Source organism: Haliotis rubra, unplaced genomic scaffold, assembly GCF_003918875.1.
Source record: "Haliotis rubra isolate DU_JTF1 unplaced genomic scaffold, ASM391887v1 Scf1534, whole genome shotgun sequence".
Classification (NCBI taxonomy): Eukaryota; Metazoa; Mollusca; class Gastropoda; order Lepetellida; family Haliotidae; genus Haliotis; species Haliotis rubra.
In genome coordinates, this window is record NW_025765486.1 from 28890 (window position 1) to 43953 (window position 15064).

General features: G+C 39.7%; 1 protein-coding gene and 1 long non-coding RNA gene across 3 annotated transcripts; one reads left to right on the forward strand and one right to left on the reverse strand.

Moving 5' to 3' along the window:
* Window positions 1-5091: 5091 nt before the first annotated feature.
* Window positions 5092-5772, forward strand: LOC124270656 (ankyrin repeat and KH domain-containing protein 1-like). The gene has a single exon (XM_046705693.1). The coding sequence runs from the start codon at window positions 5092-5094 to the stop codon at window positions 5770-5772; it is 681 nt and encodes a 226-aa protein (XP_046561649.1).
* Window positions 5773-10291: 4519 nt separating this feature from the next.
* Window positions 10292-14568, reverse strand: LOC124270662. 2 transcript variants are annotated; one of them, XR_006896851.1, is made up of 3 exons: window positions 14558-14568; window positions 11653-11979; window positions 10292-11544 (listed from the first exon to the last, which is right to left on the reverse strand). It is a non-coding gene; the product is annotated as an uncharacterized LOC124270662 (long non-coding RNA). The 2 variants fall into 2 exon arrangements; XR_006896850.1 differs by lacking the exon at window positions 14558-14568 and adding an exon at window positions 12016-12064.
* Between the last annotated feature and the right edge of the window lie 496 nt (window positions 14569-15064).

Below are 15064 nucleotides of genomic sequence, written 5' to 3' on the forward strand. Positions count from 1 at the left end.
CTGTATGCTATGGATTTGGATATATTCGTGTTTTAAGGAGAAACAGAATTAGGGAGTTTGGGTTTGCCTTTAATCCGGCAATGAAGAGAAATTCAGTTCATCAATTCGTGTAAACTTAAGGTTGACTGAACAAAACAAAAAAAGAAACTCGTCTAAGCACTTTTGAAATGTCCACTCCTCATCCGAAGCAGGCAAAGTCTGTTCCACCACCTACGGCTGTTCTGGCATGCCACTGGAACCTCACTGGTTTGTCGATGCAAAATAGCAAAGACGTATTTAAACCAACCCGAGGAAGCCTTCAAGTGGGATCCAATCACTCCCAAAATCATTGTAGAAGGATGTGGATAGCTAATAGGTGGGTTTAACGTCGTACTTGAGAATATTTCGCTCATATGACGACGTGCATGCGTGTAATACGTGTATGTGCGGCTGCTTGTACTAGCCCAGACTTAAGCTGGTTTTATAGTGCTAGCCCACTGAGAAGCCATGCCGCAGTGAAGCATGAATACCCCACTCAGACACATTATACTGACTCCGAGCCGACCAGTCCTTGATGTACCCATTAATGCCGAGCGCCAGGCAGGGACCAACAAGTACCATATTTTAACGTCTTTTTGACCTTCCGCTCTCCGGGCGGACGCTCTAACCACTACACCACGGAGGCGGTCAGCTAATAGGTGTTTTACGATGAAATATAATTGAGAAGAAACTCCATCTGTCCATATGTGTTTGTCCTGACAGCTGTTAGATTTTCTTTGATTTACATTCACGTTCTTCCTTCGTTCTGCCAAAGCGAATGTGTGTACAGGGACTTAATTTGGGAGAAACAATGACATCACTGCTCTGGAAATTACAAAATTAACAAATGTACAATGTAAGTTGTTCACTGGTCCCTCGGGGTCCATGGCTTGATGTACCCTGTGTTTGTTTATGTTCCCTGAGCCCTCCGGGTCCATGGGTAGATGTACCCTCTATGTTTGTTCATGTTCCCTGAGCCCAAAGGGCGGGGAACTATTCAGTGTACATCAACCCATACTCCCCCTCGTGACAAGTCAACAACGTATTTATCTTATGGAACACCTCGATGTTAATTTTGAACTGTTTGAAACACGAGTATTGGATCATAATATGGAGTACCGGAGTTAGGCAACAACCCAAACACTACAAACAAAGTACCAAGCGAATTCCCACAGTTCGGCATTTCCAGCGGGTAACATACAAAATGTTACTCACTTGTAAGCGGGTACTTTAATTGGCTCAGCCAATCAGAAAACGACATTTATGTGTGAGGTTAGATAATGGGCGAAATACTCACTCAGAATTTACAAACTGCAGCAAAGGGCGGAACTCCAGCTCAACATTATGGCGTTTCCTACAAGCGATCACATGGTCCAGACTGACAATGGACTGCTGCATTGAACACTAGTAAGTCAAAAACGTCTTTTTGACCACACAGAGCTGCCACCATGTCTGGATTCCAACCATCACGCCCTCTCTTATTGATGTCACAAACCTGGATGAGGTGTTGGGCAATAGAATTATTACCACCTTCACAAGCATACTGTACCATGTAACACACCTTCATCTTTATCATCAACCAGTGTGAGGTCAGCTGCATTGGACAGAAGTGAGTCACAAGCGATTACATGGTCAAGACTGACAATGGACCGCTGCATTGGACACTAGTAAGTCAAAAACGTCTTTTTGACCACACAGAGCTGCCACTATGGCTGGGGTCCGACCATTATGCCCTCTCCAGCTCAGCCTCATGGCTTTTCCTACGAGCGATCACATGGTACAGCCTATCATATAGCTGGCATGTTGGTGAGTGGAGACGTATTTAAACCAACACGAGGAAGTCTTTCCGTGGGATCCAGTCACTCCGACATTAGCATGGAGCTAATAGGTGTTTTACGTTGAAATATAGTTAAGAAGAAACTCCAGCTATCCATGTGTGTGTCCTGACAGCTGTCAGGATTTTCTGTGAATTATATTCACATTCTTCCTTCGTTCTGTAAACGCGATTGTGGACAGGGACTTAAAGTTGTGAGGAAACAAGGACATCACTGCTCCGGAACCATGATTACATAAAACAATTAACAAATACAAAACTAGCGAAATACTCACTAAGAAATCACACGGACAGCAATGAGCGGAGCTTCAGCTCAACCTTATGGCGTTTAATACGAGCGATCACATGGTCCATACTGACATACACTTAGCGCCAAAAGAAATGTTACCCTCCTTCCTTAGTGACGAGGTACCCATCTTCAACTGGCGTTATGATGCGTGGACGTCCACTTTTTGGTCTCTACGGTGACCCCAGTCTGTCTGAAGCCCTGAATAAGTCTTATAACCGTGATACGGTTGCATCCGAGAGCGTTGGCAACAGCATTGTATGTCGACCCCATCTGCACCATCCCAATGGCTCCTCCTCTGTCTTCAGCTGTTAATCGTGGCATATTTCTCGTACTTGTGTATCATATCATCTTTTCTAGGCTTTCCTTATACCCTATAGAATCATTCTACATGTGAAATGGATGCAAATACTGCTTGAATATTACTGCGTTTTGGCGATTGATATTACTATGTGTAAACAGAAAATGGAAAAATGTTACTTTGCAAGCAAAAATGTTAACAAAGATCATTGTGGAAGTTCCTAAACATTTTTTTCACAATACCAAAGACATGTCTTACTTGTTTTCATTAATGCAAATCAGCAGAAAATGTTTTAAAAGACTGAAATAATTGGAATGATTATTTTACAATTTTACAGACTCTACAACAGTTGTTTCTTGTTTTAATAGTTGAGAAATGGTGACTTTAAATGTTTTATCATTGTCCCAAAGCAGACTTTTATTTCAACCTTTCTTTTGGACGTTTAAATCACTGTTATTGGTTTATTTCGGCATGGACGAAAATAAGACAATTTAACTCTTCTGAAAAAGATGCATTTCACCTAAGACCCGTGAAGGTCCGGGTTTATTAGAATAGCCCTTCAGCAACCCATGCTTGCTATAAAAGGCGACTATGCTTGTCGTAAAAGGCGACTAACGGGATCGGGTGGTCAGGCTCGCTGACTTGGTTGACACATGTCATCGGTTCCCCATTGCGCAGATCGATGCTCATGCTGTTGATCACTGGATTGTCTGGTCCAGACTCGATTATTTACAGACCGCCGCCATATAGCTGGAATATTGCTGAGTGCGGCGTAAAACTCAACTCACTCACTCATTTCACCTAAATATGAGTGCATTTGAGAAAATTCTTTTTCGTCATTTGAATAAAGCTGTGTTTTTAAGCTTCCTTGCGAACTTATACCTTCTAACATATCTCTGATAGGTTTTAAGTAATTCATAAAGGTAGGAGGGTAACGTTTCTTTTGGCGTGTAGTGTATAGCTGGCATATTGGTGAGTGGAGCCCTCAACAGCTAATACAGAATGCATTAATAATCTGAGTATGTATTTATACTCTCTTGCAACATATACAAGCACTAGAGAGATACTATTGTAAGACAACCTGTTTGACTGGTTAACGCTATGCATTTACGAACAGCGACTGTAACACGACGTTGGACGTCACTAGAAACACCCATGCCGATAGAGGTGAGTCGTTTTAGTTTAAAGGTAGCATAGTTCTCGCTTCAGTGAATAGGACGACCCCATAACGAGGAATATATCCATTGTTTCAGCCTGTTATATTCAATATGTGTATCCTTTATTCATTGAAAGGACAGTGCTGACTGACTGAGTTTGGTTTTACGCCGCTTTTAGCAATATTCAAGCAACATCACGGGCGGGGGACACCAGAAATGGGCTTCACACATTGTACCCATGTGGGGATTCGAACCCGGGTCTTCGAAGTGACGATCCAACGCTTTAACCAGTAGGCTACCCCACCGCCCCGAAAGGACAGTGTGTCCTGGATGTTATGTTTGTGGATAAGCTTTACTATGTCCTATTGATTACAACATCAAGTATGATATCCTTATTCAGTTGTGAGAATACTTTTGGATTGATTTCTCAATGGTGTCTTATCATTGTCCTTTCCATGCATTTAGAGACACCCTGTATAACTTGACTAATAGGTCCCATGAAAATATGAACGGGTTGCCACAATCTTAAATGATAAAATAAATTCGCATCTGATTGATATTCTGATATATAAACACAATTTTACGTTAGGTTCCCATATATATTTACGTCTAACTCAAATCAAATTCACTGGTTTGCCGAGTGGTTCAACGAGTGAATCGTCTTGTACAAGAAAGCTACATTCACAATCTACAAGGCATATAACGGCTGCCTCTGAATAACACCAATGCAAATATAAGGCACATGGCTTGAGCGCCTAATGTAGTCGCCCATAGCAGGAACAGTGTACTAAGGACATATCCTAACCCTGGGACCAAGGCATTCTATTTGGCCGTCTAACGTGACATCTTTAACAATCGTTATTGATATCGGCACTCTGTACTTTTCGTACCAGAGAATACCTGATGTATATAGTCTTTAGATACTGTGATACTAATATGTTCTGCAAGGGACAAAGTGATGTATCTTTGTAAGTGTTTATGACGTGCGCGATCGGCCAAGCAGGATACGAGACCTGGTATAGTTACTCTTTAATAGTCATCCATAAATGTATGCTCACCGACTCTGCTTCTATCATAGAGATACTATTGTCTTCGTAATGTGGACAAGTTTGACGTTTAGGTTTTTTTACAGTATGAAATTTGTTTTATTGAACTCGAACGTCTGAAAAATTTTCATTTCTTCAAAACAAGCATATTTTCCCGACATTTATATAGTTTCTGCTTGCACTACATCTTATTAAAACGAACTAGAAATTAGGTCAAAATATAAGTGTAAACTATTGCAATAGATGGTTTAGTGTTCATACATAAATGTGATGAAATCTGTCATGTATTTTGTCTGTTTAGTCAACAATGGACACTTTGAAAGCCGATCACCCGAAAAAACACTGCCCTCCATTACGCCTGCCTTACGGGGGACCTAAAACGTGTGAAAAACATTTTGTCTCTGGGTGGGAGTGTCAATGCCCGTGGAATGCTTAATCGGACACCAGTGATGTTGGCAGCATGGAAGGGACATAGAGAAGTATTGGAATTTCTGCTGTGTGAAGGAGCTGATGTAGGTCTGGTTGATAGTCGTGATGACAACATCCTTCACTTGGCTAGTGTTGGAGGGGATGGGTACATTGTAAATCTGATCCTCTGCAAGTACACCACACTTGTGAACATCGATGGTAAAGGCAACTATGGAAAGACTCCAGTCATGGAGGCAGCATATGCAGGCCATCTACATCTGTTACAGCAGCTTCGGTCCAAAGGGGCCGATATGTCCTTGGTTGATGATGGTGGTGACAACGTCCTACACTGGGCATGTGTGGGAGGACATATTGAGGTGGTCAAGTATATCCTCTCCATGACCTGTTTTGACATCAACTGTCGGGGAGTGTGTGAAAGGACTCCACTGATGGAGGCAGCTGTCCATGGTCATGGGGAAGTGTTTAACATAATCGTGAGCAAAGGAGGAGATTTGACCCTAACAGATGCCAAGTGTAGGAACATACTACATCTCGCCTGTCGTGGAGGGAATGTGGAAATTGTGAAGTGTCTCTTGTCCAAGAATATTTTCGACATCAACAGTACAGACCATTTCGGAAACACGGCACTGATGGAAGCAACTGCACAACGACATAGAGAAATGGTGAACTTACTTCAGAACAAAGGAGGTAAATCGAGATAAAGACATTGTGATGCTTATGCACAAGTAGTGAGGGTTTGTGTTGGGTTAACCACCTCTTGAAGAGTATTCCAGATACATCACAGTTTGTCAGCTTAGTGTGGGAGGAATGCTTAAAATAATGCCCTTTAATGAAAACGATAAGAGCGTGTATGGTGCCAACACACCTTGAAGCATAAGGGAAACCATATTTGAATAATAGCTTCCCGGCGTACCTAAGGGATGCAACCATGCAAATCAACATGTGACAACAGTGTCACCCGTATTCTCTCCAGTAGCGTTGGTGCAGATTTACATGATATGACTGTGTTCTTATGTTCACTCATAAATGTACACGTATGCTGTATGTATAACACACTGGACCTCGCCTCAGGTTCATTTAGTTTTGTAATGTCTTGTAGCTGCATACTCGGCTCTACGTTTCATTACTTAATGGTATAATAAACTTAACAACCACATATTTTAGGCAATTTATTTCTTTCAACTCAGTTTGCCATTGTGGTATAGCTATGATATTGACTGTTTATAAATCAGTATTTCTGCATCACTCACCCCATATTCTGGTTGAAGGACGTTGATCTGGACTATAGTTTTATCACGTATATTTAACATATATTAACATATATCAGTTTTCCCGAACAAACCTAAAAGTTTCAACCATTAGTACTTTCACAGTGAAGTATTAATCCAAGGACTTTGTATCGCCACCCACAGAGTGAGGCGCCCGATGACCACCACAAAAGTCAACGATCCAGTCAGGGCAGCCATCGAGGCTTCCATCAACATGGCTGTTGATCACTGGATTGTCTCGTCTAGACTCGATTATTTACAGACCACCGCCATATAACTTGAATATTGCTGAGTGTGGCGTAAAACTAAACTCACTCACTCACTCCATCAACATGGACGTCCGACAACTGAAAGTCTATACTGATTTGTGGCATTTGAAATCGCTTTTTTAAAATAATAAAGCAAGAATGACGTTGTATAATAAATAGCTTATCACACTCGTCTGTTTTGGGACGGTTAATATCCTGCATTAGGAATAAACACTATGTACTCAGCTCGCCAAGGCTCGCTAAACACAGTGATTATTCCTAATGCAGGATATTAACCATCCCAAAACACACTGGCGTGATAGCCTCTATTTATCAGTTTTCCCGAACAAATCTAAAAGTTTCAACCATTATTAATGTCATCATATGTTACTTTTGGGATTGCACTTTCACAGTGAAGTATACCTTTAAAAAAAGTAGGGGATATTCCGTTTTGCGAGCTTACCACTAGCCAATGCTAATGTATACGAGAAGAAGTAATATATATATATATATATCCATACAGATGAAATAGTTCCAAACGAATGGAATAAATTGTCACATTTTCCCTTAATTTGTCTTCATCATCTGTTTCCTCCTTGGCTTCATCATTTGCATTTTATCAATCTTGTACATCCAATATCCCCTACTTCTGTACTGGTATATTAATCCAAGTGCTTTGAACCGCCATTCACAGAGTGAGGCGCCCAGTCACCAGCGCATTTGTCAACGATCCAGTCACGGCTTCAATAAACAGGGACATCGGACAACTGGTTGTCTAGACGATGTACTTTGTGTTCCTCCCTGAAACTGATGTCTCATTGTAAGAATGTGGGTTGAGCATCCTGGCCTCGTCATAAACTCAGAATTACTTGAATGTATACCTTACTAAGAGTGTGTGAGTGAGTGAGTTGGGTTTTACGGCGCAATTTGCAATATTCCAGCAATATCAACCCTGGGGACACCAGAATTGTACCCAGTGGGGAATCGATCCCGGATCTTCGGCCTGACAAGCGAACGCTTTAACCACTCGGCTTCCTCATCGCCCCTAATTTACTAAGAAAGTGAAATCCCAGATGTAACATTTACATCTGATCACTTTCTGAAATCTATTGCGTATTCACTGTGCATTGATTAAAGCGTTCATTCCGACTCTCTACCTGTGGATAACCTGCGGTCTCTAGCAACCTATGCTTTTAACAGGCAACTAACGGGATAGGTAAGTCAGGCCTGCTGACTTGGTGAATCCATGTCACCGTACTCCAGCAGTATAGATCAATGCTCATGACATCTTTCACTCGACCTGATGTCAGTCACTTGACTTGGTGTCAGTCACTTGACTTGGTAATAGTCACTTGACTTAATGTTAGTCACTTGACTTGATGTTAGTCACTTGACTTGATGTTAGTCAACTGACTTGATGTTAGTCACCTGACTTGGTGTTAGTCACTTGACTTGATGTAAGTCACTTGACTTGGTGTTAGTCACTTGACTTGATGTTAGTCACTTGACTTGATGTTAGTCACTTGATATTTGTCACTTGACTGATGTTAGTCACTTGATATTAGTCACTTGACGATGTTAGTCACTTGATATTAGTCACTTGACTTGATGATACTCACTTGACTCGGTGTTAGTCACTTGACTTGGTGTTAATTACTTGACTGTTTGGTCAGCAGTTTCCATACAGATCACGTCATACAGCTAACGCTAAAAATCAGAAATAACCCCAAACAAGTTTAATTTCATTTTACTGAACTGGCATCAATTTTTCAGCGTGGTGTATAGGTGTATATTATGCAGGCTGGACCAAGCAGAACAACGATTGAAGCAATGAAGTCTGTTCTTTCTCCAACGGTCCAACATGGCTTAATTATTTCGACAAGGTATGAAGGAATGTGGTTTTACGCCGCTTGTAGCACATTTCGTTCAGTATCAGCGACACAAGTAATTGGTTTCGCTCATTGTACCTATGTCTGAAATAAACCCGGAATTTCAGACTAACGAACATCCACTTAAACCGCCACTTGCATACCCCACAGCACTGACAGACGACCGAATGAACTGTTATCGAGCAAGAACATATTCACACTTGCAGAAGAATGCTTCAATAAATGTTAGAGTGTGAATTTGACAGGCCATTATCAATTATAAGTGCTCACTTGTATCGAAACTGTGTCAATAGAATCAGCAGAATTCTCTTCGTGGTATTGAAAACCGGATCTAGTTTATACCGCATTGTGAGCTGCACAACAACTGTCAACAAAGAAGTGTCACGTGCTGGGAGGTTTTATTGGCAAACACAGACACCTCTGACCTGAGAGTCTATGTAAAAGCTCGTCCATTGAGGAAAGCAGGGTGGTTGTGATTTGCACGTTAAGATGGCGCTAAACTCGACCACGTGACGGCCTCGATATGGTTTTGCATATATGTGTCAGTAACACGTACAACAGACTTACTGTAAGATATCTTATCACATGACAAATTAATTCTGGACACCCATTGGCCCTACGCTCCCAGCTGTGAACAGTTTCTGTCTTACAAAATACAGCATGAAATTTGCAGTGAGTGAGTTTAGTTTTACGACGCACTCAGAAATATTTCAGCTATATGGCGGCAGTCTGTAAATAATCGAGACTGGACCAGACAATACAGTGATCAACGGCATGAGCATCAATCTGTGCAGTTGGGAAAGATGACATGTGTCAACCAAGTCAGCGAGCCTGACCACCCCATCCCGTTAGTTGCCTTATACGACAAGCATGGGTTACTGAAGATCAATTCTAGCCCGGATCTTCACGGTTTGATGTTTACATATATACATACTAAGGATGATAAATTGAAAAACATTTTATCGAAACCTCAAAATATAAATCTTTTGCATGATCAAAAGCTGTGTTTTTTAGCTAACATTTAGATAAAATATGCTACGGGTAACATTACACATAACTAATTAAGTTTGATTTAGTTTTGGTCATTTATTGCCCTATGAAGATATCTCGTCTATGCGTGAAAGCAACTAGTCCATGGGCGAGAATACATTCCCTTGCTGAAAACTTGTATCTTAGCGGTTGCAAATGCATGACAGAGAAGTGGATCTGAGAATTTCTGGGCAAATGGGCTAAGAGAAACAGATTATGACGTGTAACACTGAAAGCAGCATCAGCATAGCGTTCATTGTATATGAGATATCCATAATGAATCTGCTCAGTGTTGGGTCATCTGAACTATCTGGATCATCACGTGTCTTGTGAGGTTCGTGAGCGCAAAACCCCCGATTGTCACAGTTTAATCTCTTTGGATGGTTTGCCATGCATCGCATCATGGCATTAATAACGTATGTATGTATATAATGAGATGACACATACACGTTAAAGAATTCACCATGCAAGGGTATATTACAGATAGCCTATGTTCCCATCAATACAGAATTCATATGAACCCGTGAAGATCCGGGTAAGAATGGATCTTCAGCAACCCATGCTTGTCGTAAGAGACGACTGACGGGATTGGGTGGTCAGGCTCGTTAACTTGGTTGGCACATGTCATCGTATCCTCATTATATAGATCGATGCTGAAGATGCCGATCAGTGGGTTGTCTGGTCAGCCTCAATTACAGACCGCCGTCATGTAGCTGGAATATTGCCGGCGTTAAACAACCAACCGACCAACCAACCAAATCCATATGATAACATGACTCATATACATTAAAGAATACTCCACACAGGGGTATATTGCAGAACGTCATTGTTCCCATCAATACAGTATCCATATGATAACATGACTCATATACATTAAAGAATACTCCACACAGGGGTATATTGCAGAACGTCATTGTTCCCATCAATACAGTATCCATATGATAACATGACTCATATACATTAAAGAATACACCACACAGGGGTATATTACAGAACGTCATTGTTCCCATCAATACAGTATCCATATGATAACATGACTCATATACATTAAAGAATACACCACACAGGGGTATATTGCAGAACATCATTGTTCCCATCAATACAGTATCCATATGATAACATGACTCATATACATTAAAGAATACATCACACAGGGGTATATTGCAGAACGTCATTGTTCCCATCAATACAGTATCCATATGATAACATGTCTCATATACATTAAAGAATACACCACACAGGGGTATATTGCAGAACTGCATTGTTCCCATCAATACAGTATCCATATGATAACATGACTCATATACATTAAAGAATACATCACACAGGGGTATATTACAGAATGGCATTGTTTACATTAATTCAGCATCCAAATGATAACATGTCTCATATACATTGAAGAATACACCACACAGGGGTATATTACAGAACGTCATTGCTCCCATCAATACAGTATCCATATGATAACATATCTCATATACATTGAAGAATACACCACACAGGGGTATATTACAGAACTGCATTGTTCCCATCAATACAGTATCCATATTATAACATAACTCATATACATTAAAGAATACATCACACAGGGGTATATTGCAGAACGTCATTGTTCACATCAATACAGCATCCAAATGATAACATGACTCATATACATTAAAGAATACACCACACAGGGGTATATTACAGAACTGCATTGTTCCCATCAATACAGGATCCATATGATAACATGACTCATATTCATTAAAGAATACATCACACAGGGGTATATTGCAGAAGGTCATTGTTCACATCAATACAGTATCCATATGATAACAAGTCTCATATACATTGAAGAATACATCACACAGGGGTATATTGCAGAACGTCATTGTTCACATCAATACAGCATCCATATGATAACATGACTCATATACATTAAAGAATACATCACACAGGGGTATATTGCAGAACGTCATTGTTCCCATCAATACAGTATCCATATGATAACATGTCTCATATACATTGAAGAATACATCACCCATTGGTATATTACAGAACTGCATTGTTCCCATCAATACAGTATCCATATGATAACATGACTCATATACATTAAGGAATACATCACACAGGGGTATATTGCAGAACGTCATTGTTCACATCAATACAGTATCCATATGATAACATGTCTCATATACATTGAAGAATACACCACACATGGGTATATTACAGAACTGCATTGTTCCCATCAATACAGTATCCATATGATAACATGACTCATATACATTAAAGAATACATCACACAGGGGTATATTGCAGAACGTCATTGTTCCCATCAATACAGTATCCATATGATAACATGACTCATATACATTAAAGAATACATCACACAGGGGTATATTGCAGAACGTCATTGTTCACATCAATACAGTATCCAAATGATAACATGACTCATATACATTGAAGAATACACCACACAGGGGTATATTACAGAACTGCATTGTGCAGAACTGCATTGTTCCCATCAATACAGTATCCATATGATAACATGACTCATATACATTGAAGAATACATCACAATGGGTATACACATCACAGGGTATGATTACATGAATATGCATTGTTCACACATCAATGCAGTATCCAAATGATAACATGTCTCATATACATTAAAGAATACAACACACAGGGTATATTACATTGAACTGCATAACGTCATGATTGTGACGAAAGCAATTTCTTAACATCAATACAACCTGTCAACAATGTACAACATGTAACACGATTCAAGTTAAGTATTCAAGGGTTTTGTCCCACATGTGCAAAATCATTATCACAACACATGTGCAATAAGACGAATGCACAAATAAATACAAGCCAACTGTCACTGGAGCATTGCACCTGATTCAACATCACCGTACACCTCTTTCTGATAAGGCATGTATTACCTCCCCCCATAGTTCTTCAGTTTGACCCACTGGATGTTAAATGTAACTGCAGTAATACTATATCACCCGAACCCTCTCTCTGTGAAACATAATAATAACAATAACAATACAGGGTAATATTGTGATCTCAGAAAAAACTCTTTACTAAGGTAATTTAAACATTGAGTGACTGAATAACAGCAACATTTACCATGCTATATGTATTAGTGTTAGTGACTAGTGGTTGTCTCCCTTTAACTGTTGCTCTATGATTGCCTGGCTTCTGTACATCACACGATCTACAAAACTGTGGAATCTTAATAGCTAACCGATTGGTTACTCCATCGCCCCTGTAAGTCATAACTTTCACAAACTTGTCAACTTTACATAAACTGATTGTACATAATGTTGTAGAAGCGTGTGTCTGAACTGGCGTCACAGTTGGCAAGATGTAATAAAGTGCACATAATCCTCCACGACAGAGACATTCAGGTTATCAAAACAATATTTACAGATTCTATCTCTCTAGCAACATCTCACTATCGCCAATTCTAAGATTTTTACTTTTAAATTTGTAAAAAAAAAAAATTCTCTGGTTCCAACACACATTTAAGGACAACATAATTTCTAGGTTTACTGCGCTCACTTACACGGTGTGCCGGAGTGTGCCTCCAACAGTCCTGTAGATTTTTCTTGCCAACAATGAGAAAGTAGGACACATCTCCAACTCCTTGTCCAACCTATACTAAATTAAAACCTAAGTTGTTTCAAATCTGTTGCCTACGTGGATCTACCAACTTCTACGATCTGATACAACGGGAAATAGCAGACCTTTGGAGTATCTTGTAGTGGACATATATGGAACTAATACTTTATGACACAATACATATATGATACATGTAAACATTATCTTCCTTGCTCAACATTTCATCTGCAAACAATAATAAAGAATTATCTTCAGCAAACTTAATGACAAATAATTACATTTGGTAATTTTTATAACTATCATTCAAAAACAAAATGAACAACACAGGATTATTTATACATCCTTGTCGAACGTCCATGCTCACATCATATAATAACATGGTTCATATACATTACAGAATACACCACGCTGTGGTATATAACAAAACGGCATTGTTCACATCACAACAGTATCCATATAATCACGTGGCTCCATACATCAAAGAATACACCATACACAGCGCTTGGCGCGACTGTTCTGAATGTTCATATTAACACACGAGGGACGTCCAGGTATGTCGCCAAAGTCACAGATCAACAGAGTCTACAGTAGTGATATATCTGTCACTACAGGCGTATCTCCACTTCTCACATCCAAGTCTCACATCACTCTCTAATCCCAGTTGATGATGGTACTTGGTCGTGATCAAGTCCTTCTGCAGCCTTCCACAATATTCCATCTGAATCAGGCGCTGTGCAAGCCCCAAATGAATACATCTCTTGGAACATTCAGTTTAAAATAACCATCTGTCTTAGATGTGCAGGAACCTTGTCTGGTTCAAGGACATTATATAACAGATTGATAGTATTCTTGGAACAACCATACATGAACTGGTATTTAACATATAATCGAGCATGGACATACTCAGAATAACCAACATCAACTGCATGTACAACAAATTGGTACATATAACCAATAGCCTTCACAATAATTTTGTCAGTGACGTCATGATCAGCTTTACAAACTGCAAAATGGTCTGACATAAACACAGCAATCCTTAATACATGCGACTAATCAGGCAAACAACATTTTTTTTAGATGCATGAAAAAACTAATTAAATTTTTCATATGTGGTATAAGTAACGTCACATAAATGAAATATTTTTAACAACATTTTGTTTATAACAAACATATGCAAGAATTCCCCCCTAGCATTTAATTCAATGTTACTTCTCAACAAAGTCATTTTTTTGCAAGCGAGTATATTTTGTTTTGGACCAGTGAAGGTCCGGGTTAGACTATTGGCCTTCAGTAACCCATGCTTGTAAAAGGCGACTAACGGGATCGGGTGGTCAGGCTCGCTGACTTGGTTGACACATGTCATCGGTTCCCATGTGGGCAGATCGATGCTCATGCTGTTGATCACTGGATTGTCTGGTCCAGACTTGATTATTTACAGACCGCCGCCATATAGCTGGCATACATTATTATTGCTGAATGCGGCGTAAACCTAAACTCACTCACTATTTTTATGTTGCTTTTTAAAATTGAAAATTTTGCCAAGGGCACATCAACTAGTGGTTCTGTTATTATTATTCATGAGGCCACAGGATTGCAAAAGGTGCCTGACCGAACCAAGAAGTACACGCACGATGATCTATACTACACAATGCTGTCTACAATGCTGGTGATGATTTTAATATGTGGAATAGCCCCTGCCAATACAAACTGTTGTATGTAAGTAACATAGTTCATTTGTGTGAGATAAGCCATACACAGTTAGTTTGTTTTACATAAACTACATATGGTTCATTTACGTGAGATAAACTACTTATAGTTCATTTGGTTGAGATATAACAAATTTGTAAGAGAAATCCTTGAAATGACTGTGCAAATATATGTGCATCTACATTAACACCACAGATAAAAAAGACATACTATGCAATATTTACAAACACAAGAAAGAAA

Bases quoted from the DNA above. Each gene is read 5' to 3' on its own strand.
- LOC124270656 (XM_046705693.1), top strand. From the start codon at position 5,092: ATGTTGGCAGCATGGAAGGGACATAGAGAAGTATTGGAATTTCTGCTG.